At 42.6% G+C, this 26,406-nt stretch overlaps 1 protein-coding gene across 1 annotated transcript in view; it reads left to right on the forward strand.

Moving 5' to 3' along the window:
* The window catches only part of EIF3CL (eukaryotic translation initiation factor 3 subunit C like), a 45,846-nt gene that overhangs the window by 14,863 nt on the left and 4,577 nt on the right, over nt 1-26,406 (forward strand). The window contains exons 9-18 of the mRNA XM_058823038.1: nt 1,298-1,422; nt 2,552-2,696; nt 3,673-3,776; nt 8,192-8,333; nt 11,643-11,768; nt 16,941-17,034; nt 19,251-19,686; nt 21,549-21,708; nt 22,857-23,220; nt 24,599-24,758. Coding sequence (XP_058679021.1) covers nt 1,298-1,422; nt 2,552-2,696; nt 3,673-3,776; nt 8,192-8,333; nt 11,643-11,768; nt 16,941-17,034; nt 19,251-19,686; nt 21,549-21,708; nt 22,857-23,220; nt 24,599-24,758 — 1,856 coding nt within the window. The remainder of the gene's footprint in view (nt 1-1,297; nt 1,423-2,551; nt 2,697-3,672; nt 3,777-8,191; nt 8,334-11,642; nt 11,769-16,940; nt 17,035-19,250; nt 19,687-21,548; nt 21,709-22,856; nt 23,221-24,598; nt 24,759-26,406) is intronic.

Consider the following 26,406-nt stretch of genomic DNA (forward strand, 5'->3'; position numbering starts at 1 on the left):
ATTGGGAATAAATGGGTTGAAAATGGGCGGAAAATGAATTAAAAATATGCAAAAATTTGGGGGAAATGGGCAAAAAATGAATTTAAGAAATGAGGGAGAAAATCCCAAATTTGGGGGGAAAATTTAGAAAAAATTTTGGGGAAAAAAAAGGGAAAATCTTGAGGAAAAGATGAGGGAAAAACGGGATTAAAATGGGGAAAAAATCCCAATTTTGGTCAAATTCTTGGGGGGAAAAGGGGGAAAAATTGGGATTGAAATGGAGGGAAAATGGAAAAATTGAAGGGAAATTTGGGGGGAATTGGGATTAAAATGGGGAAAAATTGGGGGAAAAATTTGGGGAAAAATTGGGATTAAAATGAGGAAAAATGGGGTGAAAATGGGAGGGAAATTGAGTGGAAAATGAGAAAATTTGGGGGGAAAATGGAATTTAAACGGGATTAAAATGCAACAAAAATGGGATGAAAATAATGAAAAATTTGAGGAAAAAAATGATGAAAATTGGGGAGGAAAATGGGGGGAAATTGGTGGGAAATTGGGTTAAAAAATGGAAAAATTGAAGGGAAATTTGGGGGAAAACTGGGATTAAAATGGGGAAAAATTGGGGGAAAAATTTGGGCAAAAATTGGGATTAAAATGGGGATATTTGGAAGAAATTGGGGAAAAATTGGGCAAAAATTGGGATTAAAATGGGGAAAAATTGGGTGAAAATGGGAGGAAAATTGAGGGGAAAATGGGATTAAAATACAACAAAAATGGGATGAAAATAATGAAAAATTTGAGGGAAAAATGATGAAAATTGGGGGGAAATTGGGGAGGAAAATGGGGGAAATGAGGATTAAAATGGGATTAAAACGAGGTAAAAATGAGCTAAAATGGGATTTGAGTGGGTGGAAATTGGGGTAAAATTGGGGTAAAAATTGGGAAAATTGAAGGGAAATTTGGAGGAAATTTGGATTAAAATGGTGAAAAATTGGGGGAAAATCTGGGCAAAAATTGGGATTAAAATGGGGGAAAATTGGGGGAAAATTGGGTTAGAAAATGGAAAAATTGAAGGGAAATTTGGGGGGAAACTGGGATTAAAATGGGGAAATTTGTAGGAAATTGGGGGAAAAATTTGGGGAAAAATTGGGTGAAAATGGGAAGAAAATTGAGAAAAAAATGAGAGAATTTGGGGGAAAAAATGGAATTTAAATGGGATTAAAGTGCAACAAAAATGGGATGAAAATGATGAAAAATTGGGCTGGAAATGTGATAAAAAAAGGGATAAAAATTTGGAATTTTGGGGTTTTTTTGGCAGGAGGAGGAGTCGGAGTCGGAGTCGGAGTCGGACGAGGATTGGGGAGATTCGGCCTCGGAGTCGGACTCGGAGTCGGACGAGGACGACGGAAAATTCACATCCCTGGCGTCCAAATTCCTGAAAAAGTCAGAAATTGGGAAATTTTGGGAGAAAATCGGTGAAAATTTGGCGAAAATCGGATGAAAAATGGGGAAAAAATGAGGAAAATTTGGATTAAAATGGGGAAAAATGAGGAAAAAATTGGGATAAAATTGGATTAAAAATGGGGAAAAAAATGAGGAAAAAATTGGATTAAAATGGGCAAAAAAATGGGGAAAATTGGGATAAAATTGGATTAAAAATGGGGAAAAATGAAGAAAATTTTCATTAAAGTGGGGAAAAATTGAAATTTTTGGGGGAATTTTTGGGGAATTTCAGAAATTTTGGAATTTTTGTGTCCCAGGAACGAGGAGCCAAAAATTGGTTAAAAATGGCCCAAAAATGCCCCAAAAATTGAATTTTTCTGGGATTTTTTTGGAATTTTGGGGGGTTTTTTGGATTTTCATGGAAATTTTGGGGAATTTTTGGGGAATTTTTTGGGAATTTTTTGGGAATTTCAGGAATTTTGGGATTTTCCCCTCCCCAGGGACGAGGAGCAGCGCGGGGACCAAAACTGGGTTAAAAATACCCAAAAAATGCCCCAAAAATTGAATTTTTCTGGGATTTTTTTTGGATTTTCATGGAAATTTTGGGGAATTTTTTGGGAATTTGAGGAATTTTGGAATTTTTGTGTCCCAGGGACGAGGAGCGGAGTGGGACCAAAAATTGGTGAAAAATGGCCCAAAAATGCGCCAAAAATTGAATTTTTCTGGGATTTTTTGTGGATTTTCATGGAAATTTTGGGAATTTTTTGGGAATTTCAGGAATTTTGGGATTTTTGCATCCCCAGGGACGAGGAGCGGCGCGGGGCCGAGCGGGGCTCATAAATGGGTTAAAAATGCCCTAAAAATTCAATTTTTCTGGGATTTTTTTTGGATTTTCGTGGAAATTTTGGGGAATTTTTGGGGAATTTTTTGGGAATTTCTGAAAATCTGGAATTTTCCCCTCCCCAGGGACGAGGAGCGGCGCGGGGCCGAATGGGGCCCAAAAATTGAATTTTTCTGGGATTTTTTTGGAATTTTTCTGGGATTTTTTTTGGATTTTCATGGAAATTTCGGTGAATTTTTTGGGAATTTTTTGGGAATTTGAGGAATTTTGGAATTTTTGCATCCCCAGGGACGAGGAGCGGCGCGGGGCCGAGCGGCGGCGCGAGGAAAAGGCCAAGAAGAAACTGGAGAGGAAAAGTCGGAGGGAGGAGGAGGAGGAGGAGGAGGAAGGAGGGGAGTGGGAGAAGGTCAAGTGCGGGGTGCCCCTCATCAAGGTAAAAACGGGAAAAATTCAAATTTTGGGGGAAAAAATGAAAATTTTGGGAAAAAATTGGATTTTTGGGGAAAAAAATTGAATTTTTTGCGAAAAAAATGGAATTTTTGGGGCTTTTTTGGAGGAAAAAATGGGATTTTTTAGGGGTTTCTATTGAAAAAAATTGGGAATTTTTGGGGGGGAAAATCAGAAAACTTTGGGGAAATATTTGGAAGTTTTAGGGGGAAAATGTAATTTTGGAGATATTTTTGGGGAAAAAAATTGAATTTTGGTAGGAGAAGTATTGGGATTTTGGGGGGGAAAATTTGAATTTTTTGGGGATATTTTTGGGAAAAAATGGAATTTTTTTTTGGCGATTTTTAGGTACTTTATTAGGGGGGTTTTGGGGAAAATAATTGGATTTTTTGCAAAAAAAATGGAATTTTTGGGGCTTTTGTGGTGTTTTTTGGAGAAAAAAATGGGAATTTTGAGAGAAAGGTTTTTGAATTTTGAGGGGCAAAAATCAGGTTTTTTTGGGGAAGAAAAATGGGATATTTTGGGGTGAAAAATTGGAGTATTTTGGGAATAAATGGTATTTTGGGGGGATTTCTTGGAGAGAAAAAATACGAATTTTTAGGAGATTTTCAGGAAAACATTTTTTGGGAGGAAAAATTGGAATTTTGGGTAGAAAAATTGGATTTTTTTGGGGTGAAAAAAAGAAATTTTGGGGATTTTTTAGAAAAAAATTTGATTTTTTGGGGGGGAAAAATAATTTAATCTTGGGGGAAAAATTGGATTGTGGGGGATTTTTTTGAGGGGAAAAAATTGAAATTTTTGGGCAATATTTTGGGGATTGTTTTGAAATTTTTAGGAGTTCTTTTTCAATTTTTTGGGGGATGTTTTTACGATTTTTTGGGGGATGATTTTTTAATTTTTGGGGGGTTTTAATGTAATTTTTGGGGTAATTTTGGAGCTTTTTTGTGCTTTTTTTTGGGCAGGAAAAGCCCAAGATGTTCGCCAAGGGCACCGAGATCACCGTGGGGCTCGTGGTGAAAAAACTCAACGAGATCCTGCAGGCCCGGGGCAAGAAAGGCACCGACAGGTGGGGAAATCCGAATTTCACCCCAAAATTCACCTGAAAATCACCCAAAATCACCCTGAAATTGTCCTAAAAAATCACCCAAAGTTGTCCTGAAATTGTTCTAAACAATCACCCAAAATCACCCTGAAATTGTCCCAAAATTCACCCAAAATTGTCCTGAAATTGTCCCAAAATTCAGCCAAAATTGTCCTGAAATTGTCCTAAAAAATGACCCAAAATCACCATGAAATTGTCCCAAAATTCACCCAAAATTGTCCTGAAATTGTCCTAAAAAATCACCCAAAATTGTCCTGAAATTGTCCCAAAATTCACCCAAAATTGTCCTGAAATTGTCCTAAAATCCACCCAAAATTGTCCTGAAATTGTCCTAAAAAATGACCCAAAATCACCATGAAATTGTCCCAAAATTCACCCAAAATTGTCCTGAAATTGTCCTAAAAAATCACCCAAAATCACCCTGAAATTGTTCTAAAAAATCACCCAAAATCACCCTGAAATTGTCCTAAAAAATCACCCAAAATTACCCTGAAATTGTTCTAAAAAATCACCCAAAATCACCCTGAAATTGTCCCAAAATTCAGCCAAAATTACTCTGAAATTGTCCTAAAATTCACCCAAAATTGTCCTGAAATTGTCCTAAAAAATCCCCCAAAATTGTCCTGAAATTGTCCTAAAAAATCACCCAAAATTGTCCTGAAATTGTCCCAAAATTCAGCCAAAATTACCCTGAAATTGTCCCAAAATTTTGCTAAAATTACCTTTAAAAAATCAAAGTTCACCCCAAAACAGTCCTTAAAAAACAGCAAAATTCACAAAAAAATTATCTTAAAATTGTCCTAAAATTTACCCTAAATTATCTTAAAATTATTCTAAAATTTACCCCAAATTACCTTAAAATAATTCTAAAATTCACCCAGAATTACTTTTAAATAATTCTAACATTCACCCAGAATTAATTTAAAATTATTCTAAAATTCACCCAAAATTACCTTCAAATTGTCCTGAAATTACCTTAAAATTGTTCGAAAATTCGCCCAGAATTACCTTAAAATTATCCTAAAATTTACTCTAAATTTCCTTAATTATTATTCTAAAATTCACCCAGAATTACCTTAAAATTATTCTGAAATTTACCCCAAATTACGTTATAATTGTCCTAAAATTACCTTAAAATTATTCAGAAATTCACCCCGAATTACTCTAAAAAAAACCCCACATTCCCCCCAAAATCAACCTCAAAAATTCCAAAATTTACCCCAAAATCCCCCAAAACTTCCCGAAAATTCTCCTAAAATCCCCCTTAAATTGCCTTAAAAATGATCCAAGAATTGTTTAAAATTCTCCCCAAATTGACCCAATTTTAACCCATTTTTCACCGTTTTAATCTGGTTTTTCACTCGATTTTCACCCAAATTTCCCCCCATTTTTAACCCTTTTAAAGCCAATTTTTAACCACATTTTTTGCCTGTTTTTTTCTAATTTTCACCCATTTTTCCTTCGTTTTTTCCCCATTTTTCCCCAATCCCCCTCCCCATTTTAACCCTTTTATATCCAATTTTTAACCCCATTTTTATTCATTTCACCCCCATTTTTAACCCTTTTTCCACCCATTTTTGACCCAATTTTCCCCAATTTTCCCCCAATCCCCCCACCCCATTTTTAACCCTTTTATATCCAATTTTTAATCTCATTTTTACTCATTTCAACCCCATTTTTAACCCTTTTTTCCCCATTTTTCCCTCGTTTTTCCCCCATTTTTCACCCAATTTTCCCCAATTTTCCCCCAATCCCCCTGAACCCCATTTTTAACCCTTTTATATCCAATTTTTAACCCCATTTTTTCCCTGTTTCTCGCCTGTTTTTTCCCCATTTTTTACCCAATTTTCCCCAATTTCCCCCAATCCCATTTAACCCCATTTTCCACCCATTTTTCCCCCAGTTTTTCCCCATTTTTCCCCCATTTTTCACCCAATTTTCCCCAATTTTTCCCCCAATTCCCCTCCCCATTTTTAACCCTTTTTTATCCAATTTTTAACCCCATTCTTACTCATTTCACCCCCATTTTTAACCCTTTTTTCACCCATTTTTCCCTCGTTTTTTCCCCATTTTTCACCCAATTTTCCCCAATTTCCCCCAATCCCATTTAACCCAATTTTTAACCATTTTCCCCATTTTCCACCCATTTTTCCTTCATTTTTTCCCCATTTTTCCCTCATTTTTCATCCAATTTTCCCCCAATCCCCCCACCCCATTTTTAACCCTTTTATATCCAATTTTTAACCCCATTTTTTCCCCATTTCTCGCCTGTTTTTTCCCCAATTTTCACCCATTTTTCCTTCGTTTTTTCTCCAAATTTTTCCCCAGTTTTCCCCCAATCCCATTGAACCCCATTTTTAACCCTTTTATATCCAACTTTTAACCCCATTTTTACTCATTTTGACACCATTTTTAACCCTTTTTTGACCCATTTTTTCTTTGTTTTTTCCCCATTTTTCCCCTATTTTTCCCCATTTTTCCCCATTTTCCACCCATTTTTCCCCAATGTTTCCCCCAATCCCCCCTCCCCATTTTTAACCCTTTTATATCCAGTTTTTAACCCCATTTTTACTCATTTTGACCCCATTTTTAACCCTTTTTTCACCCATTTTTCCCTCATTTTTTCCCCATTTTTCCCTCGTTTTTTCCCCATTTTTCCTTCATTTTTTCCCCATTTTTCCCTCAATTTTCACCCATTTTTTCCCCATTTTTCCCCCATTTTTCCCCCATTTTCCACCCAATTTTCCCCCAATCCCCCTGAACCCCATTTTTAACCCTTTTTTCCCCCATTTTCCCCTCATTTTTCCCCATTTTCCCCTCGTTTTTTCCCCATTTTTCCCCATTTTTCGCCCGTTTTCCACCCAATTTTCCCCATTTCCCCCCAATCCCCCTGACCCCCATTTTTAACCCTTTCTTCACCCATTTTCCCCTCATTTTTTCCCCATTTTTCCCCCATTTTTCCCTCGTTTTTTCCCCATTTTTCCCCCATTTTTCCCCCATTTTTCACCCAATTTTCCCCAATTTCCCCCAATCCCATTTAACCCAATTTTTAACCATTTTCCCCATTTTCCACCCCTTTTTCCTTCATTTTTTCCCCATTTTTCGCCCGTTTTCCCCCAATTTTTCCCACAATCCCCCTGAACCCCATTTTTAACCCTTTTATATCCAGTTTTTAACCCCATTTTTACTCATTTCAACCCCATTTTTAACCCTTTTTTCCCCATTTTTCCTTCATTTTTCCCCGATTTTCCACCCAATTTTCCCCCAATCCCCCCACCCCATTTTTAACCCTTTTATATCCAATTTTTAACCCCATTTTTTTCCCCATTTCTCGCCTGTTTTTTCCCCATTTTCCACCCATTTTTCCCTCGTTTTTTCCCCATTTTCCCCCATTTTTCCCTCGTTTTTTCCCCATTTTCCCCCATATTTATCTCATTTTTTCCCCATTTTTCGCCCGTTTTTCACCCAATTTTCACCAAATTTTCTCAAATTTTTCCCCCAATCCCATTTAACCCCATTTTTAACCATTTTCCCCCTTTTTCACCCCAATTTTCCCTCGTTTTTTCCCCATTTTTCCCTCCTTTTTTTCCCTCGTTTTTTCCCCATTTTCCCCCATTTTTCACCCAATTTTCACCAAATTTTCCCCAATTTTTCCCCCAATCCCCCCTCCCCATTTTTAACCATTTTCCCCCCACTTTTCCCTCGTTTTTTCCCCATTTTTCCCCATTTTCCCCCAATCCCCCTCCCCATTTTTAACCCTTTTATATCCAATTTTTAACCCCATTTTTTCCCCATTTTTCCCTCGTTTTTCCCCCATTTTTCACCCAATTTTCCCCCAATCCCCCTGAACCCCATTTTTAACCCTTTTATATCCAATTTTTAACCCCATTTTTTCCCCATTTCACGCCTTTTTTTTCCTCGTTTTTCCCCATTTTCCCCCATTTTTCACCCAATTTCCACCCAATTTTCCCCCAATCCCATTTGACCCCCATTTTTAACCCTTTTTCACCCATTTTCCCCTCATTTTTTCCCCATTTTTCGCCCATTTTTCACCCAATTTTCTTTTTTTCCCCCCAATCCCCCTGAACCCCATTTTTAACCTTTTTATATCCAGTTTTTAACCCCATTTTTACTCATTTCGACCCCATTTTTAACCCTTTTTTCACCCATTTTCCCCTCATTTTTTCCCCATTTTTCCCCCATTTTTCCTTCATTCTTCCTTCATTTTTTCCCCATTTTTCACCCAATTTTCACCCATTTTCCCTCGTTTTTTCCCCGTTTTTCACCCAATTTTCACCAAATTTTCCCCAATTTCCCCCCAACCCCCCTGACCCCCATTTTTAACCCTTTTTTCCCGTTTTTCACCCCGATTTCCGCAGGGCCGCCCAGATCGAGCTGCTGCAGCACCTGGTGGCCGTGGCCCACGAGCACAACCTGGGGGTGCCCCTGGAGCTGAAAATCAAATTCAACATCGTGGCCTCGCTCTACGACTACAACCCCAACCTGGCCGCCTACATGAAGGTGGAAATTGGGAAAAAATTCAGTGAAAATTGGGGAAAAATTGGCTGAAAATTGGGTGAAAATTGGGGGAAAATTGGGGAAAGATTGGGAGAAAAATCGGTGAAATTTGGGTGAAAATTGGGAGAAAAATTCGGTGAAAATTGGGGAAAAAATGGGGTTAAAAATGGGATTTATTTGGCTACAACCCCAACCTGGCCGCATACGTGAAGGTGGAAATTGGGAAAAAATTCAGTGAAAATTGGGGAAAAATTGGCTGAAAATTGGGTGAAAATTGGGGAAAAATTGGGGAAAGATTGGGAGAAAAATCGGTGAAATTTGGGTGAAAATTGGGGAAAAATTCAGTGAAAATTGGGTGAAAATTGGGGAAAAAATGGGGTTAAAAATGGGATTTATTTGGCTACAACCCCAACCTGGCCGCATACATGAAGGTGGAAATGGGAAAAGAATTGGGAAAAATTGCGGAAAATTGGGGGAAAATTCAGTGAAAATTGGGGAAAAATTGGGAGAAAAATCGGTGAAATTTGGGTGAAAATTGGGAGAAAAATTCGGTGAAAATTGGGAGAAAATTGGGAAAAAATTGGGAAAATATTCAGTGAAAATTGGGAGCAAATTGGGGAAAAATTGGTAAAAAATCGGTGAAAATTGAGTGAAAATTGGGGAAAAAATGGGGTTAACAATGGGATTTATTTGGAATTTTTGTGGTTACAATTCCAACCTGGCCGGCTACATGAAGGTGAAAACGGGGAAAATTGGGAAAAAATTCAGTGAAAATTGGGAGAAAATTGGGGAAAAATTGGGAGAAAAATGGGAAAAAATTGGGGGAAAATTCAGTGAAAATTGGGAGAAAATTAAGGAAAAATTGGGGAAAAATTCAATGAAAATTAGGGAAAAATTGGGAGAAAATTCAGTGAAAATTGGGTGAAAATTGGGGAAAATTGGGGAAAAAACGGGCGAGAAATGGGGAAAAAATGGGGTTAAAAATGGGATTTATTTGGAATTTTTGTGGCTACAACCCCAACCTGGCCACCTACATGAAGGTGGAAACGGGGGAAAAATTGATTAAAAATTGGGGAAAAATTGGGGAAAAATTCAATGAAAATTGGGGAAAAATTCAGTGAAAATTGGGTGAAAATTGGGAGAAAAAATGGGGTTAAAAATGGGATTTATTTGGGTTTTTTGTGCCCACAACCCCAGCCTGGCCGCCTACATGAAGGTGAGAGCGGGGAAAAAATTGGGAAAAAATTGGGGGAAAATTCAGTGAAAATTGGGAGAAAATTGGGGAAAAATTCAGTGAAAATTTGGAGCAAATTGGGGAAAAATTGGGAGAAAAATCGGTGAAAATTGGGGAAAAAACGGGCGAGAAATGGGGAAAAAATGGGGTTAAAAATGGGATTTATTTGGGTTTTCTGTGACTACAACCCCAACCTGGCCGCATACATGAAGGTAAAAATTGGGAAAAAATTCAGTGAAAATTGGGGAAAAATTGGCTGAAAATTGGGTGAAAATTGGGAAAAAATTGGGAGAAAAATCGGTGAAAATTGGGGAAAAATTCGGTGAAAATTGGGAGAAAATTGGGAAAAATTGGGAAAATATTCAGTGTAAATTGGGAAAAAATTGGGGAAAAATTCAGTGAAAATTGGGAGAAAATTGGGTGAAAATTGGGGAAAAATTCGGTGAAAATTGGGGAAAAATTCGGTGAAAATTGGGGAAAAATTGGGGAAAAATTCAGTGAAAATTGGGAGAAAATTGGGGAAAATTGGGAAAAACTTCAGTGAAAATTGGGGGAAAATTGGGGAAAAATTCGGTGAAAATTGGTGAAAATTGGGAGACAATTGGGGAAAAACTGGGGAAAAAACAGGCGAGAAATGGGGAAAAAATTGGGAAAACTGGGGTTAAAAATGGGATTTATTTGGGTTTTTTGTGGCTACAACCCCAACCTGGCCCCATACATGAAGGTGAAAATGGGGAAAAATTGGGGAAAATCGGGGAAAAAAATTGGGAAAATATTTAATGAAAAATGGGAAAAAATTGGGGAAAAATTCGGTGAAAATTGGGGAAAAAATGGGTGAGAAATGGGGAAAAATGGGGTTAAAAATGGGATTAAAAATGGGATTTATTGGGATTTTTTTGTTCATTTTTTGGCCCGAGCTGTGGCAGAAGTGTCTGGGCTGCTCTGTGGGGTCACATTTACAATTTTTGGGGTCACATTTACAATTTTTGGGGTCACATTTGGGATTTTTGGGGTCACATTTCCAATTTTTGGGGGATTTTTCTCATTTTTTGGGGTGTTTTGCAGCCCGAGCTGTGGCAGAAGTGCCTGGGCTGCTCTGTGGGGTCACATTTACAATTTTTGGGGTCACATTTGGGATTTTTGGGGTCACATTTCCAATTTTTGGGGTCACATTTCCAATTTTTGGGGTCACATTTCCAATTTTTGGGGTATTTTTCTCATTTTCGGGGTGTTTTGCAGCCCGAGCTGTGGCAAAAGTGCCTGGGCTGATTTTTGGGGTCACATTTGGGATTTTTGGGGTCACATTTACAATTTTTGGGGTCACATTTCCAATTTTTGGGGGATTTTTCTCATTTTTTGGGGGATTTTGCAGCCCGAGCTGTGGCAGAAGTGCCTGGGCCGCTCTGTGGGGTCACATTTACAACTTTTGGGGTCACATTTGGGATTTTTGGGGTCACATTTACAATTTTTGGGGTCACATTTACAATTTTTGGGGTCACATTTCCAATTTTTGGGGGATTTTTCTCATTTTTTGGGGTGTTTTGCAGCCCGAGCTGTGGCAGAAGTGCCTGGGCTGCTCTGTGGGGTCACATTTACAATTTTTGGGGTCACATTTGGGATTTTTGGGGTCACATTTACAATTTTTGGGGTCACATTTACAATTTTTGGGGATTTTTTTGCAGCCCGAGCTGTGGCAGAAGTGCCTGGGCCGCTCTGTGGGGTCACATTTAGGATTTTTGGGGTCACATTTGGGATTTTTGGGGTCACATTTGGGATTTTTGGGGTCACATTTGGGATTTTTGGGGTATTTTTCTCATTTTCGGGGGATTTTGCAGCCCGAGCTGTGGCAGAAGTGCCTGGGCTGCTCTGTGGGGTCACATTTACAATTTTTGGGGTCACATTTGGGATTTTTGGGGTCACATTTACAATTTTTGGGGTATTTTTCTCATTTTTGGGGTGTTTTGCAGCCCGAGCTGTGGCAGAAGTGCCTGGGCTGCTCTGTGGGGTCACATTTCCAATTTTTGGGGTCACATTTACAATTTTTGGGGTATTTTTCTCATTTTTGGGGTGTTTTGCAGCCCGAGCTGTGGCAGAAGTGCCTGGGCTGCATCGAGGAGCTGCTGGAGCTGCTCTTTGCCCACCCCGAGATCTTCGTGGGGGAAAACGTCCTGGAGGAGTCCGAGAACCTCAGCAACCCCGAGCAGGTGAGGGATTTAGGGGATTTAGGGGATTTAGGGGATTTATGGGGATTTATGGGATTTATGGGATTTATAGGGGATTTATGGGATTTATGGGATTTATAGGGGATTTATGGGATTTATGGGATTTATAGGGGATTTATGGGATTTATGGGATTTATGGTGTTTGGGGTCATTTATGGAGGAGTCCGAGAACCTCAGCAACCCCGAGCAGGTGAGGGGATTTAGGGGATTTATGGGATTTATGGGATTTATGGGATTTATAGGGGATTTATGGGATTTATAGGAGATTTAGGGGATTTATGGGATTTATAGGGGATTTAGGGGATTTATGGGGGATTTATGGGATTTATAGGGGATTTATGGGATTTATGGGATTTATAGGGGATTTATGGGATTTATGGGATTTATAGGGGATTTATGGGATTTATGGGGATTTATGGGATTTATAGGGATTTATGGAGGATTTATGGAGGATTTATGGGATTTATGGGGATTTTATAGGGGATTTATGGGGATTTTATAGGGGATTTATGGGGATTTATGGGGAATTTATGGGATTTATGGGATTTATAGGGGATTTATGGGATTTATGGGGATTTATGGGATTTATAGGGATTTATGGAGGATTTATGGAGGATTTATGGGATTTATGGGGATTTTATAGGGGATTTATGGGGATTTATGGGATTTATAGGGGATTTATGGGGGATTTATGGGGATTTTATAGGGGATTTATGGGGATTTATGGGGAATTTATGGGATTTATGGGATTTATAGGGGATTTATGGGGGATTTATGGGGGGTTTATGGGGATTTATGGGATTTATGGGATTTATGGGGATTTATGGGATTTATAGGGGATTTATGGGATTTATAGGGGATTTATAGGGGATTTATGGGATTTATGGGATTTATGGTGTTTGGGGTCAGTTATGGAGGAGTCCGAGAACCTCAGCAACCCCGAGCAGGTGAGGGGATTTAGGGGATTTATGGGATTTATGGGATTTATGGGATTTATAGGGGATTTATGGGATTTATAGGAGATTTAGGGGATTTATGGGATTTATAGGGGATTTAGGGGATTTATGGGGGATTTATGGGATTTATAGGGGATTTATGGGGGATTTATGGGGATTTATGGGATTTATGGGGGATTTATGGGATTTATGGGATTTATGGGGATTTATGGGATTTATGGGGATTTTATAGGGGATTTATGGGGTTTATTGGGATTTATGGGGGATTTATGGGGGATTTATGGGGATTTTATAGGGGATTTATGGGGTTTATAGGGGATTTATGGGATTTATAGGGGATTTATGGGATTTATGGGATTTATAGGGGATTTATGGGGATTTATGGGGGGTTTATGGGGATTTATGGGATTTATGGGGATTTATGGGGATTTATGGGGATTTATGGGGGATTTATGGGATTTTATAGGGGATTTATGGGGGGTTTATGGGGATTTATGGGATTTATGGGGATTTATGGGATTTATAGGGGATTTATGGGATTTATGGGATTTATAGGGGATTTATGGGATTTATAGGGGATTTATGGGATTTATAGGGGATTTATGGGATTTATGGGATTTATGGTGTTTGGGGTCAGTTATGGAGGAGTCCGAGAACCTCAGCAACCCCGAGCAGGTGAGGGGATTTATGGGATTTATGGGATTTATGGGATTTATAGGGGATTTATGGGATTTATGGGGATTTATGGGGTTTGTGGGGTTGGGGGTCAGTTATGGGGGATTTAGGGACATTTGCAGGGGATTTAGGGACATTTATAGAGGATTTATGGGGGATTTGTGGGGGATTTGTGGGGTTTGGGGTCATTTATGGGGGATTTAGGGACATTTACAGGGGATTTGTGGGATTTGGGAACATTTCTAGGGGATTTAGGGACATTTCTAGGGGATTTGTGGGGTTTGGTGTCATTTATAGGGGATTTGGGAACATTTCCAGGGGGTTTGTGGGGTTTGGGGTCAGTTATGGAGGAGTCCGAGAGCCTCAGCAACCCCGAGCAGGTGAGGGGGTTTATAGGGGATTTGTGGGGATTTATGGGGGATTTATGGGATTTGGGGTCATTTATGGGGGATTTAGGAACATTTATAGGGGATTTAGGGACATTTATGGGGGATTTGGGAACATTTATGGGGGATTTGTGGGGTTTGGGGTCATTTCTAGGGGATTTAGGAACATTTGTAGGGGATTTAGGGACATTTCTAGGGGATTTATGGGGTTTGGGGTCAGTTATGGGGGATTTGGGATCATTTCTAGGGGATTTAGGAACATTTCCAGGGGATTTGTGGGGTTTGGGGTCAGTTATGGAGGAGTCCGAGAACCTCAGCAACCCCGAGCAGGTACGGGGGATTTTATAGGGGATTTGTGGGGATTTATGGGGGATTTGTGGGGTTTGGGGTCATTTATGGGGAATTTGGGAACATTTCTAGGGGATTTAGGGACATTTATAGGGGATTTATGGGGGATTTATGGGGGATTTATGGGGGATTTGTGGGGGATTTATGGGGTTTGGGGTCATTTCTAGGGGATTTAGGAACATTTATGGGGGATTTAGCGACATTTCTAGGGGATTTATGGGGTTTGGGGTCATTTATGGGGAATTTGGGAACATTTCTAGGGGATTTGTGGGATTTAGGAACATTTCTAGAGGCTTTATGGGGTTTGGGGTCAGTTATGGAGGAGTCCAAGAACCTCAGCAACCCCGAGCAGGTAAAGGGGATTTTATATGGGATTTATGGGATTTGTGGGGATTTATAGGGGATTTATGGGGGATTTGTGGGGTTTGGGATCATTTCTAGGGGATTTAGGGACATTTACAGGGGATTTATGGGGTTTGGGAACATTTATAGGAGATTTGGGATCATTTATGGGATTTAGGAACATTTACACGGGATCTAGGAACGTTTATAGGACATTTGGGAACATTTATAGGGGATTTATGGGGTTTTGGGGTCATTTCTAGGGGATTTAAGGACATTTTTAGGGGATTTATGGGGTTTGGGAACATTTATAGGGGATTTTGGATCATTTTTAGGGGATTTAGGGACATTTCTAGGGGATTTATGGGGTTTTGGGGTAATTTATGGGGAATTTGGGAACATTTCTAGGGGATTTAGGAACATTTCTAGGGGATTTATGGGGTTTGGGGTCAGTTATAGGGGATTTGGGAACATTTATAGGGGATTTAGGAACATTTCTAGGGGATTTAGGAACATTTATAGGAGATTAGGGATCATTTATGGGGATTTGGGAACATTTATAGGGGATTTATGGGATTAGGGATTCATTTATAGAGGATTTAGGAACATTTATAGGAGACTAGAGATCATTTCTAGGGGATTTATGGGGTTTTGGGGTTATTTATGGGGGATTTAAGGACATTTACAGGGGATTTAGGAACATTTATAGGGGATTTAGGAACGTTTATAGGGGATTTGTGGGGTTTGGGATCCATTTATGGGGGATTTGGGGACATTTATAGGGGATTAGGGATCATTTATAGGGGATTTAATGTCATTTCTAGGGGATTTATGGGGTTTTGGGGTTATTTATGGGGGATTTAAGGACATTTATAGGGGATTTAGGGACATTTATCGGGGATTTGGGATGCTTTACAGGGGATTTATGGGGTTTTCGGGTCATTTCTAGGGGATTTAGGAACATTTCTAGGGGATTTATGGGGTTTGGGGTAATTTATGGGGAATTTGGGAACATTTCTAGGGGATTTGGGATCATTTCCAGGGGATTTGTGGGGTTTGGGGTCAGTTATGGGGCAGTCTGAGAACCTCAGCAACCCCGAGCAGCTTTGGGATCATTTATGGGGTCATTTATGGGATTTTGGGGGCACTTTTGGGGTCATTTATGGGATTTTTGGGGTCATTTCCAGCCCTTTAGGGTGCGTGGCTGCGTGCTGACCTTGGGGCAGCTCAGGGCGGATTTTGGGTTATTTTGGGGTGATTTTTATGGGATTTTGGGTGATTTTTATGGGATTTTGGGTGATTTTTATGGGATTTTTGGGTGATTTTTATGGGATTTTGGGTGATTTTTATGGGATTTTTGGGTGATTTTTATGGGATTTTTGGGTGATTTTTATGGGATTTTGGGTGATTTTTATGGGATTTTGGGTGATTTTTATGGGATTTTGGGTGATTTTTATGGGATTTTTGGGTGATTTTTATGGGATTTTGGGTGATTTTTATGGGATTTTTGGGGGATTTTGGGTTCATTTCCAGCCAGGATGATTTTGGGGTGTTTTTGATGGGATTTTTTGTTGATTTTTGGGTGATTTTGGGTTGATTTCCAGCCCTTTAGGGTCCCTGGCTGTGTGCTGACCCTGGTGGAGCTCAGGGCGGATTTTTGGTTATTTTTGGGTGATTTTGATGGGATTTTGGGTGATTTTTATGGGATTTTTATGGGATTTTTGGGGGATTTTGGGTTCATTTCCAGCCAGGATGATTTTGGGGTGTTTTTGATGGGATTTTTTGGTGATTTTTGGTGATTTTTGGTTGATTTCCAGCCCTTTAGGGTGTGTGGTTGTGTCCTGACCCTGGTGGAGCTCAGGGCTGATTTTTGGTTATTTTTGGCTGATTTTTGGTTATTTTGGGGTGATTTTTGGTTATTTTGGGGTGATTTTTATGGGATTTTTGGGTGATTTTGATGGGATTTTGGGGGATTTTTATGGGATTTTGGTGATTTTTATGGGATTTTTGGGGGATTTTTATGGGATTTTGGGTGATTTTGGGTTCGTTTCCAGCCAGGATGATTTTGGGGTGATTTTTATGGGATTTTGGGGTGATTTTTTTGGGATTTTTAGGTAATTTTGGTGATTTTGGGTTGATTTCCAGCCCTTTAGGGTGCGTGGCTGCGTGCTGACCCTGGTGGAGCTCAGGGCTGATTTTGGGTGATTTTTATGGGATTTTGGGGTGATTTTGATGGGATTTTTGGGTAATTTTGGTGATTTTGGGGTGATTTTCAGCCATTCCGTGTCCGTGGCTGCGTGCTGACCCTGGTGGAGCTCAGGGCGGATTTTGGGTGATTTTGATGGGATTTTTGGGGGATTTTGGGTTCATTTCCAGCCAGGATGATTTTGGGGTGTTTTTGATGGGATTTTTTGTTGATTTTTGGGTGATTTTGGGTGGATTTCCAGCCCTTTAGGGTGCGTGGCTGCGTGCTGACCCTGGTGGAGCGCATGGACGAGGAGTTCACCAAGATCATGCAGAACACCGACCCGCACTCGCAGGGTGGGTCAGGGAACGGGGGGAGCTGGGGCAAACAGAATCCTCAAAATCCCAAAAAACATCCCAAAAAACCCCAAAAAACAAAAATAAAAATAAAAAAAAAAAAAAAACCAAAAAAAAACAAAGCAAAAAAAAAAAAAAAAACCCAAAAAAAAAAACCAAAAAAACAAAAGGAAATATCCCCGAAAAGCCCTGAAAATAAAACAACAAAAAAACCCCAAAATAAAACAAAAAATAAACTTGGGCTCACCTGGATGGGATTTTTTGGGGTTTGCTTGGATTTTTTTCCAAATTTTTGGGGGTTTTTTGGGGTTTTTGGGGATTTTAGGACCTCACCTGTCCCCAGGTGTGCCCAGGTGAGTCTTTGGATTACCTGGAGCTCCTGAAGGACTCAGAGCCCAAACTGGGGCTCACCTGGATGGATTTCTTTGCAAATTTTTTTTGTTTTTTCAGGAATTTTTTGACCTTACCTGTCCCCCAGGTGTGTCCCCAGGTGTGTCCCCAGGTGTGTAACCCAGGTGTGTTTCCATCACACACCTGAAGGACCCAGATCCTGAACTGGGGCTCACCTGGGTGGATTTCTTTGCAAATTTTTTTTGTTTTTTCAGGAATTTTTTGAGTTTTTCTGATCTTTTACCCCCTCACCTGTCTCCCAGGTGTGTGCCCAGGTGTGTGCCCAGGTGTGTAACCCAGGTGTGTGTTTCCATCACAGAGTACCTGGAGCACCTGAAGGACCCAGATCCTGAACTGGGGCTCACCTGGGTGGATTTTTTTGGAATTTTTTTTGTTTTTTCAGGAATTTTTTGGGTTTTTCTGATCTTTTATCCCCTCACCTGTCTCCCAGGTGTGTAACCAGGTGCGTTTTCCCTCCCCCGGAGTACCTGGAGCACCTGAAGGACTCAGATCCCGAACTTGGGCTCACCTGGGAGTTACTGGTGCTCACCTGGGTGGATTTTTTTGCAATTTTTTTTGCTTTTTCAGGGTTTTTCGGAGTTTTTCTGATCTTTTATCCCCTCACCTGCCCCCAGGTGTGTGCCCAGGTGTGTAACCCAGGTGTGTGCCCAGGTGTGTGCCCAGGTTTGTTTCCCCTCCCCCAGAGTACCTGGAGCACCTGAAGGACCCGGATCCTGAACTTGGCCTCACCTGGGAGCTACTGGGGCTCACCTGGGTGGATTTTTTTGCAATTTTTTTTGTTTTTTCAGGGTTTTTTGACCTCACCTGTGCCCAGGTGTGTGCCCAGGTGTGTAACCCAGTTGTGTGTTTTTATTGCAGAGCAATAAAACCTGGAGCACCTGAAGGACTCAGATCCCAAATTTGGGTTCACCTGGGTGGATTTTTTTGGAATTTTTTTTGCTTTTTCAGGGTTTTTTGGAGTTTTTCTGATCTTTTACCCCCTCACCTGTCCCCCAGGTGTGTGCCCAGGTGTGTGCCCAGTTGTGTAACCCAGGTGTGTAACCCAGGTGTGTACCCAGGTGCGTTTTCCCTCCCCCAGAGTACCTGGAGCACCTGAAGGACCCGGATCCTGAACTTGGGCTCACCTGGGTGGATTTTTCTGGATTTTTTTTTGTTTTTTCAGGGTTTTTGACCTCACCTGTGCCCAGGTGTGTGCCCAGGTGTGTGCCCAGGTGTGTACCCAGGTGTGTACCCAGGTGTATGCCCAGGTGTGTAACCCAGGTGTGTTTTCATCACAAAGTACCTGGAGCACCTGAAGGACTCGGATCCCGAACTTGGGCTCACCTGGGTGGATTTTTCTGGATTTTTTTTTGTTTTTTCAGGGTTTTTGACCTCACCTGTCCCCCAGGTGTGTGCCCAGGTGTGTGCCCAGGTGTGTAACCAGGTGTGTGCCCAGGTGTGTACCCAGGTGCGTTTTCCCTCCCCCAGAGTACCTGGAGCACCTGAAGGACCCGGATCCCGAACTTGGGCTCACCTGGGTGGATTTTTTTGCAATTTTTTTTGTTTTTTCAGGGTTTTTGACCTCACCTGTGCCCAGGTGTGTGCCCAGGTGTGTAACCAGGTGTGTACCCAGGTGTGTAACCAGGTGTGTGTTTCCATGGCAGAGTACGTGGAGCACCTGAAGGACTCAGATCCCGAACTTGGGCTCACCTGGGTGGATTTTTCTGGAATTTTTTTTTGCTTTTTCAGGGTTTTTGGGGGTGTTACCACCTCACCTGCCCCCAGGTGTGTGCCCAGGTGCGTAACCAGGCGTGTTTCCATCACAGAGTACGTGGAGCACCTGAAGGACGAGGGCCGCGTGTGCCGCATCATCGCGCGGCTGCAGCGCTACCTGCAGGGCAAGGGCAGCCCCGAGGAGCTGTGCCGCGTCTACCTGCGCCGCGTCCTCCACACCTACTACAAGTTCGACTACGGCGCCGCCCGCCGCCGCGGACAGACGGACGGACGGGGAGCCGGGACGGGACCGACGGACGGGAAGGACGCGCAGGTGACCAAGGACGGGCAGGTGACCAAGGACGAAGGGAAGGAGAAGGAGGACGGGCAGGAGAAGGAGGACGGACAGAAGGACGGACAGAAGGACGGGCGGGCGGAGGAGAAGGACAAGGACGGACAGAAGGACAAGGAGGAGGAGGAGGGGCGGAAGGAGGAGGAGGAGGAGGAAGAGGAGGAGGACTCGGAGGCGCTGATGGAGAGGCTCTGCAGGTGAGGGGGATTTGGGGAGATTTTGGGGTTTTTGGGGTTGAAACCTCGGGGTTTGGGGTTGAAATTTCGGGATTTGGGGGTTGAAATTTCGAGGGGTTTGGGGTTAAAGTCTCGGGATTTTTGGGTTGAAATCTCGGGATTTGGGGGTTGAAATTTTGAGGGTTTTGGGGTTGAAACCTTGGGATTTTGGGGTTGAAATTCTGAGGGTTTTGGGGTTGAAATTTCGAGGGTTTTGGGGTTGAAATTTCGGGATTTGGGGGTTGAAATTTCGAGGGGTTTGGGGTTAAAGTCTAAGGATTTTTGGGTTGAAATCTCGGGATTTTGGGGTTGAAACCTCGGGATTTTGGGGTTGAAATTTCAAGGTTTTTGAGGTAGAAATCTCGGGATTTTGGAGTTGAAATTTCGAGGTTTTTGAGGTTGAAATTTCGAGGTTTTGGGGTTGAAATTTCGAGGTTTTGGGGGTTAAAGTCTCAGGATTTTTGGGTTGAAACCTCGGGATTTTGGGGTTGAAATTTCGAGGGTTTTGAGGTTGAAATCTCAGGATTTTGGGGTTGAAATCTCGGCATTTTGAGGTTGAAATTTCGAGGTTTTTGAGGTTGAAATCTCGGGATTTTGGGGTTGAAATTTTGAGGTTTTTGGGGTTAAAATCTGGGGATTTTGGGGTTGAAACCTCGGGATTTTGGGAGTTGAAATTTCGAGGGTTTTGGGGTCAAAGTCTCAGGATTTTTGGGTTGAAATCTTGGGATTTTGGGGTTGATACCTCAGGAATTTTGGGATTGAAATTTTGGGATTTTTGGAGCTGAAATCTCGGGATTTTGGAGTTGAAATTTTGGTATTTTTGGGGTTGAAATCTCAGGATTTTAGGGTTGAAATTTTGGAATTTTTGGGTTGAAATTTTGAGATTTTGGGGCTGAAATCTCGAGATTTTGGGGCTGAAATTTTGAGATTTTTGGGATTGAAACGTCAGGATTTTGGAGGTGAAATTTTGGGGTTTTTTTGGGTTGAAATTGTGGGGTTTTTGGGTTGGAATTGTGGGGTTTTTGGGGTGAAATTGTGGGGTTTTTGGGTTGGAATTGTGGGGTTTTTCGGTTAGAATTGTGGGGTTTTTGGGGTGAAATTGTGGGGTTTTTGGGGTGAAATTGTGGGGTTTTTGGGGTGAAATTGTGGGGTTTATGGGTTGAAATTGTGGGGTTTTTGGGTTGAAATTGTGGGGTTTTGTGGTGAAATTGTGGGTTTTTTGGGGTGAAATTGTGGGGTTTTTGGGGTGAAATTGTGGGGTTTATGGGTTGAAATTGTGGGGTTTTTGGGTTGAAATTGTGGGGTTTTGTGGTGAAATTGTGGGGTTTTTGGGTTTGGAATTGTGGGGTTTTTGGGTTGGAATTGTGGAGTTTTTGGGTTGAAATTTTGGGATTTTTGGGTTGAAATTTTGGGATTTTTGGGTTGGAATCGTGGGGTTTTTGGGTGAAATTGTGGGGTTTTTGGGGTTGAAATTGTGGGGTTTTTGGGGTGAAATTGTGGGGGTTTTGGGGTGAAATTGTGGGGGTTTTGGGGTGAAATTGTGGGGTTTTGGGTTGAAATTTTGGTATTTTTGGGGTGAAATTGGGGTATTTTTGGGTTGAAATTGTGGGGTTTTGGGGTTGAAATTGTGGGGTTTTTGGGGTGAAATTGTGGGGGTTTTGGGGTGAAATTGTGGGGTTTTGGGGTTGAAATTGTGATGTTTTTGGGGTGAAATTGTGAGGTTTTTGGGTTGTAATTGTGGGGTTTTAGGGTTGGAATTGTGGTGATTTTGGGGTGGAATTGTGGAGTTTTTGGGGTGAAATTTTGGTATTTTTGGGTTGAAATTTGGGGTTTTTGGGTGCCAGGTTCGTGTACGCCAAGGACCGCACGGACCGGATCCGCACCTGCGCCATCCTGTGCCACATCTACCACCACGCCCTGCACAGCCGCTGGTACCGCGCCCGCGACCTCATGCTGATGTCACACCTGCAGGACAACATCCAGCACGCCGACCCGCCCGTGCAGGTGAGAGAGGGTTAAACACACCTGGGGGGGTTAAACACACACACCTGAAAGGGTTAAATACACCTGGAAGGGTTAAACACACCTGGAAGGGTTACACACTGCGCCTGCAGGACAACATCCAGCACGCCGACCCGCCCGTGCAGGTGAGAGAGGGTTAAACACACACCTGGGGGGGTTAAACACACCTGGAAGGGTTAAACACACCTGGGCAGGTAAATCACACACACCTGGGGGGGTTAAACACACCTGAAAGGGTTAAACACACCTGGAAGGGTTACACACTGCACCTGCAGGACAACATCCAGCACACCGACCCGCCCATGCAGGTGAGAAAGGGTTAAACACACCTGGGGGGGTTAAACACACCTGGAAGGGTTAAACACACCTGGAAGGGTTACACACACCTGGGCAGGTAAATCACACACCTGAAAGGGTTAAACACACCTGCAGGACAACATCAAGCACGCCAACCCGCCCGTGCAGGTGAGAGAGGGTTAAACACACACACCTGGGGGGGTTAAACACACCTGGGCAGGTAAATCAAACATCTGAAAGGGTTAAACACATCTGAAAAGGTTAAACACACACACCTGAAAGGGTTAAACACACCTGGGCAGGTAAATCACACACACCTGGGGGGGTTAAACACACCTGGGGGGTTAAACACACCTGAAGGGTTACACACTGCACCTGCAGGACAACATCCAGCACGCCGACCCGCCCGTGCAGGTGAGAAAGGGTTAAAAACACACCTGGGGGGGTTAAACACACCTGAAAGGGTTAAACACACCTGGAAGGGTTAAACACACCTGGAAGGGTTAAACACACACCTGGGCAGGTAAATCACACACCTGAAAGGGTTAAACACACCTGGAAGGGTTAAACACACACCTGGGCAGGTAAATCACACACCTGAAAGGGTTAAATACACCTGCAGGACAACATCCAGCACGCCGACCCGCCCATGCAGGTGAGAAAGGGTTAAACACACCTGGGGGGGTTAAACACACTTGGGCAGGTAAATAACACACACACACCTGGAAGGGTTAAATGCACCTGAAAGGGTTTTTTTGCCCAAATTTCCCATTTTTTGCCCGAATTCCCCGTTTCTCACCCCAAAAACCTCCCCGCGCTCTTTTTCCCCCCAGATCCTCTACAACCGCACCATGGTCCAGCTGGGCATCTGCGCCTTCCGCCAGGGGCTGATCAAGGACGCGCACAACGCGCTGCTGGACATCCAGAGCTCCGGCCGCGCCAAGGAGCTGCTGGGCCAGGGGCTGCTCCTCAGGAGCCTCCAGGAGAGGAACGCCGAGCAGGAGAAGGTGGAGAAGCGGCGCCAGGTGCCCTTCCACATGCACGTCAACCTGGAGCTGCTCGAGTGCGTCTACCTGGTGGCGGCCATGCTGCTGGAGATCCCCTACATGGCGGCGCACGAGTTCGACGCCCGCCGCAGGATGATCAGCAAGCAGTTCCACCACCAGCTGCGCGTGGGCGAGAGGCAGCCGCTCCTCGGTAGGAAACCCCAGAAGTTTTGGCCCGAATTTTGGGGGTTTTAGGTCTAAATTTGGGGGTTTGGAGGTCAAAAATTGGGGTTTGAGGTCCATCATTACCTCGGGGCGGTCTTGGTTTGGGGTTTCTGTTCTCTAAAATGGCGATTTTAGATGTTCCTGATGTTCCTCAGACCACGGATGGTGGTTTTGACCCAAGATTCGGGGGTTTAGGGTTGAAATTTAGGGGTTTTGAGGTCAAAAATTGGGTTTTGAGGTCCATAATTACCTTAATTTGCTCTTGGTTTGGTGCTTCTATCTCTTAAAATGGCGGTTCTAGATGTGCTTGATGTTCCTCAGACCAAATTCTGGTATTTTGTGCGAAATTTGGAAAATTTGACCTAAAATTGGGTTTTGAGGTCCATAATTGCCTTGGGTCAGTCTTGGTTTGGTGTTTCCATTGTCTAAAATGGTGATTTTAGATGTTCCTCATGTTCCTTACACCAAAATTGGGGGTTTTGCTTAAAATTTAGTAATTTTGGCCCAAAATTGGGTTCTTGAGGTCCATAATCACCCTAATTCACTCTTGGTTTGGCTCTTCTATCTCTTAAAATGGAGATCCCAGATCATCTCCTTGATGTTCCTCAGGCCAAAGTCAGATTTTTGGATAAAGAGTTGGGGATTTTGACCAAAAATGGGTTCTTGAGGTCCATAATTACCTCAATCCAGTCTTGGTTTGGTGTTTCTATCATTTAAAATGGCGGTTTTAGATCTTCTTGATGTTCCTCAGACCAAAATCTGGTATTTTGTGTGAAATTTGGAAAATTTGACCTAAAATTGGGCTTTTGAGGTCCATAATTATCTTAATTCAGTCTTGGTTTGGTTCTTCTATGTCCTAAAATGGCGGATCTGGATCTTCGTGATGTTTCTCACCTCAAAATTTGCTTCTTTAGATCCAAAAATAGGAATTTTTCGCCAAGAATTGCGAATTTTTTTTTCCCAAATTTTGCATTTTGTACCCCAAAATTTTGTCACTTGTCCCCAGGTGTCCCACCTGTGTCCCACCTGTCCAGGATCTTCTCCAGACCTGGAGATGCCGCCATTTTGTGACCTCCAAAATTTCCATTTCCAACCGTAAAAACTCCATTTTTAACCCTAAAAACTTCAAATTTTTTTGCCCAAAATCCTCGTTTTTCACCCCAAAACGCTGTCCCCTGTGCAGGTCCCCCCGAGTCGATGCGGGAGCACCTGGTGGTGGCCGCCGTTTTGTGACCTCCAAAATTTCCATTTCCAACCCCAAAAATCCCATTTTTAACCCCAAAAACTCAATTTTTTCCCAATTTTTTTGATTTTTTTTGCCCGAAATCCTGGTTTTTCACCCCAAAACGCTGTCCCCTGTGCAGGTCCCCCCGAGTCGATGCGGGAGCACGTGGTGGCCGCCTCCAAGGCCATGAAGACGGGGGACTGGCGCCGCTGCCACCGCTTCGTGGTCAACGAGAAGATGAACGGCAAAGTGTGGGACCTGTTCCCCGAGGCCGACCAGGTGCGCGCCATGCTCGTCAGGTGAGACCAAAAGTCGCGGTTTCGGGCAATTTTGGGCGATTTTTGACAATTTTGGGCGATTTTCGGGGATTTTTTGTTGATTTTTGGGAGTTTTGAGGGTGATTTCTGGGTGATTTTTGGAGGTTTTTTGGGTGATTTTTGGAGGAACTTGAGGTGCTCAGATCAGTCCCACCTGGGCTCAGGAGACAAAAAATGGGGATTTTGGGCAATTTTGGGTCATTTTTAAGGATTTTGAAGGGGATTTTTGGGGCGTTTTGGGGGATTTTTGGATGGTTTTGGGGATTTTTGGGAGTTTTTGGGGAGTTTTTAGGGGGATTTTTGGGGCCGTTCAAAGTGTGGGACCTGTTCCCCGAGGCCGACCAGGTGCGCGCCATGCTCGTCAGGTGAGACCAAAAGTCGCGGTTTCGGGCAATTTTGGGCGATTTTTGACAATTTTGGGTGATTTTCGGGGATTTTTAGGGGTTTTGAGTGGGATTTTGGGGCATTTTCGGGTGATTTTTGAGGGTTTTTAGAGGGATTTTTGGAAGATTTTTGGGTGATCTTGGGAGGGATCTGAGGTGTCCAGGCCAGGCCCACCTGGGGTCAGGTAATGAAACTTGGGATTTTGGGCAATTTTGGGCGATTTTGGGGCATTTTTAGGGTTTTGGGCAATTTTGGGGGGATTTTTGAGTGATTTTTGGGTGATTTTGGGGCATGTTTCAGTAATTTTAGGGAGTTTTTAGGAGGTTTCTGGGGTGTTTTGGGAGGGATTTGAGGTTTTCAGGTCAGTCCCACCTGGGCTCAGAATACAAAAAAATGGGGATTTTGGGCAATTTTGGGTGATTTTTGAGGGTTTTTGAGTCGATTTTAGGGCATTTGAGGGGATTTTTGGGCCATTTTGGAGCCATTTTGGGTCATTTTGGAGCCATTTTGGGTGAGGAAAGGAGGATTTGGGGTCATTTTGGGGCCATTTTGGGGCCGTTTTGGGGCCATTTTCGGCCATTTTGGGTGAGGAAAGGAGGATTTTGGGTCATTTTGGGGCCATTTTGGGGTCATCTTGGGGCCATTTTGGGGCCATTTTGGATCATTTTGGGTGATTTTGGGTCATTTTGGGTGAGGGAAGGAGGATTTTGGGTCATTTTGGGGGCATTTTGAGTCACTTTGAAGCCATTTTGGGCCATTTTGGGTGAGGAAAGGAGGATTTTGGGTCATTTTGGGGCCATTTTGGGTCATTTTGCAGGCATTTTGGGTCCCTTTGGGGCCATTTTCAGCCATTTTGGGGCCGTTTTGGAGGATTTTGGGTCATTTTGGGGTAATTTTGGAGGATTTTGGGTCATTTTGGGGCCATTTTGGAGGATTTTGGGTCATTTTGGGGCCATTTTGGAGGATTTTGGGTCATTTTGGGGTAATTTTGGAGGATTTTGGTTCATCTTGGGGCCATTTTGAGCCACTTTGGAGCCATTTTGGGTCAATTTGGGGCCATTTTGGGGCCATTTTGGGTGAGGAAAGGAGGATTTTGGGTCATTTTGGGGCCATTTTCAGCCATTTTGGGGTAATTTTGGAGGATTTGGGGTCATTTTGGGGCCGTTTTGGAGGATTTTGGGTCACTTTGGGGCCATTTTGGAGGATTTTGGGTCATTTTGGGTGTGACCCTGCTGTGCCCCCGCAG

The sequence above is a fragment of the Ammospiza caudacuta genome, chromosome 37 (assembly GCF_027887145.1).
Source record: "Ammospiza caudacuta isolate bAmmCau1 chromosome 37, bAmmCau1.pri, whole genome shotgun sequence".
NCBI classification, from domain to species: Eukaryota; Metazoa; Chordata; class Aves; order Passeriformes; family Passerellidae; genus Ammospiza; species Ammospiza caudacuta.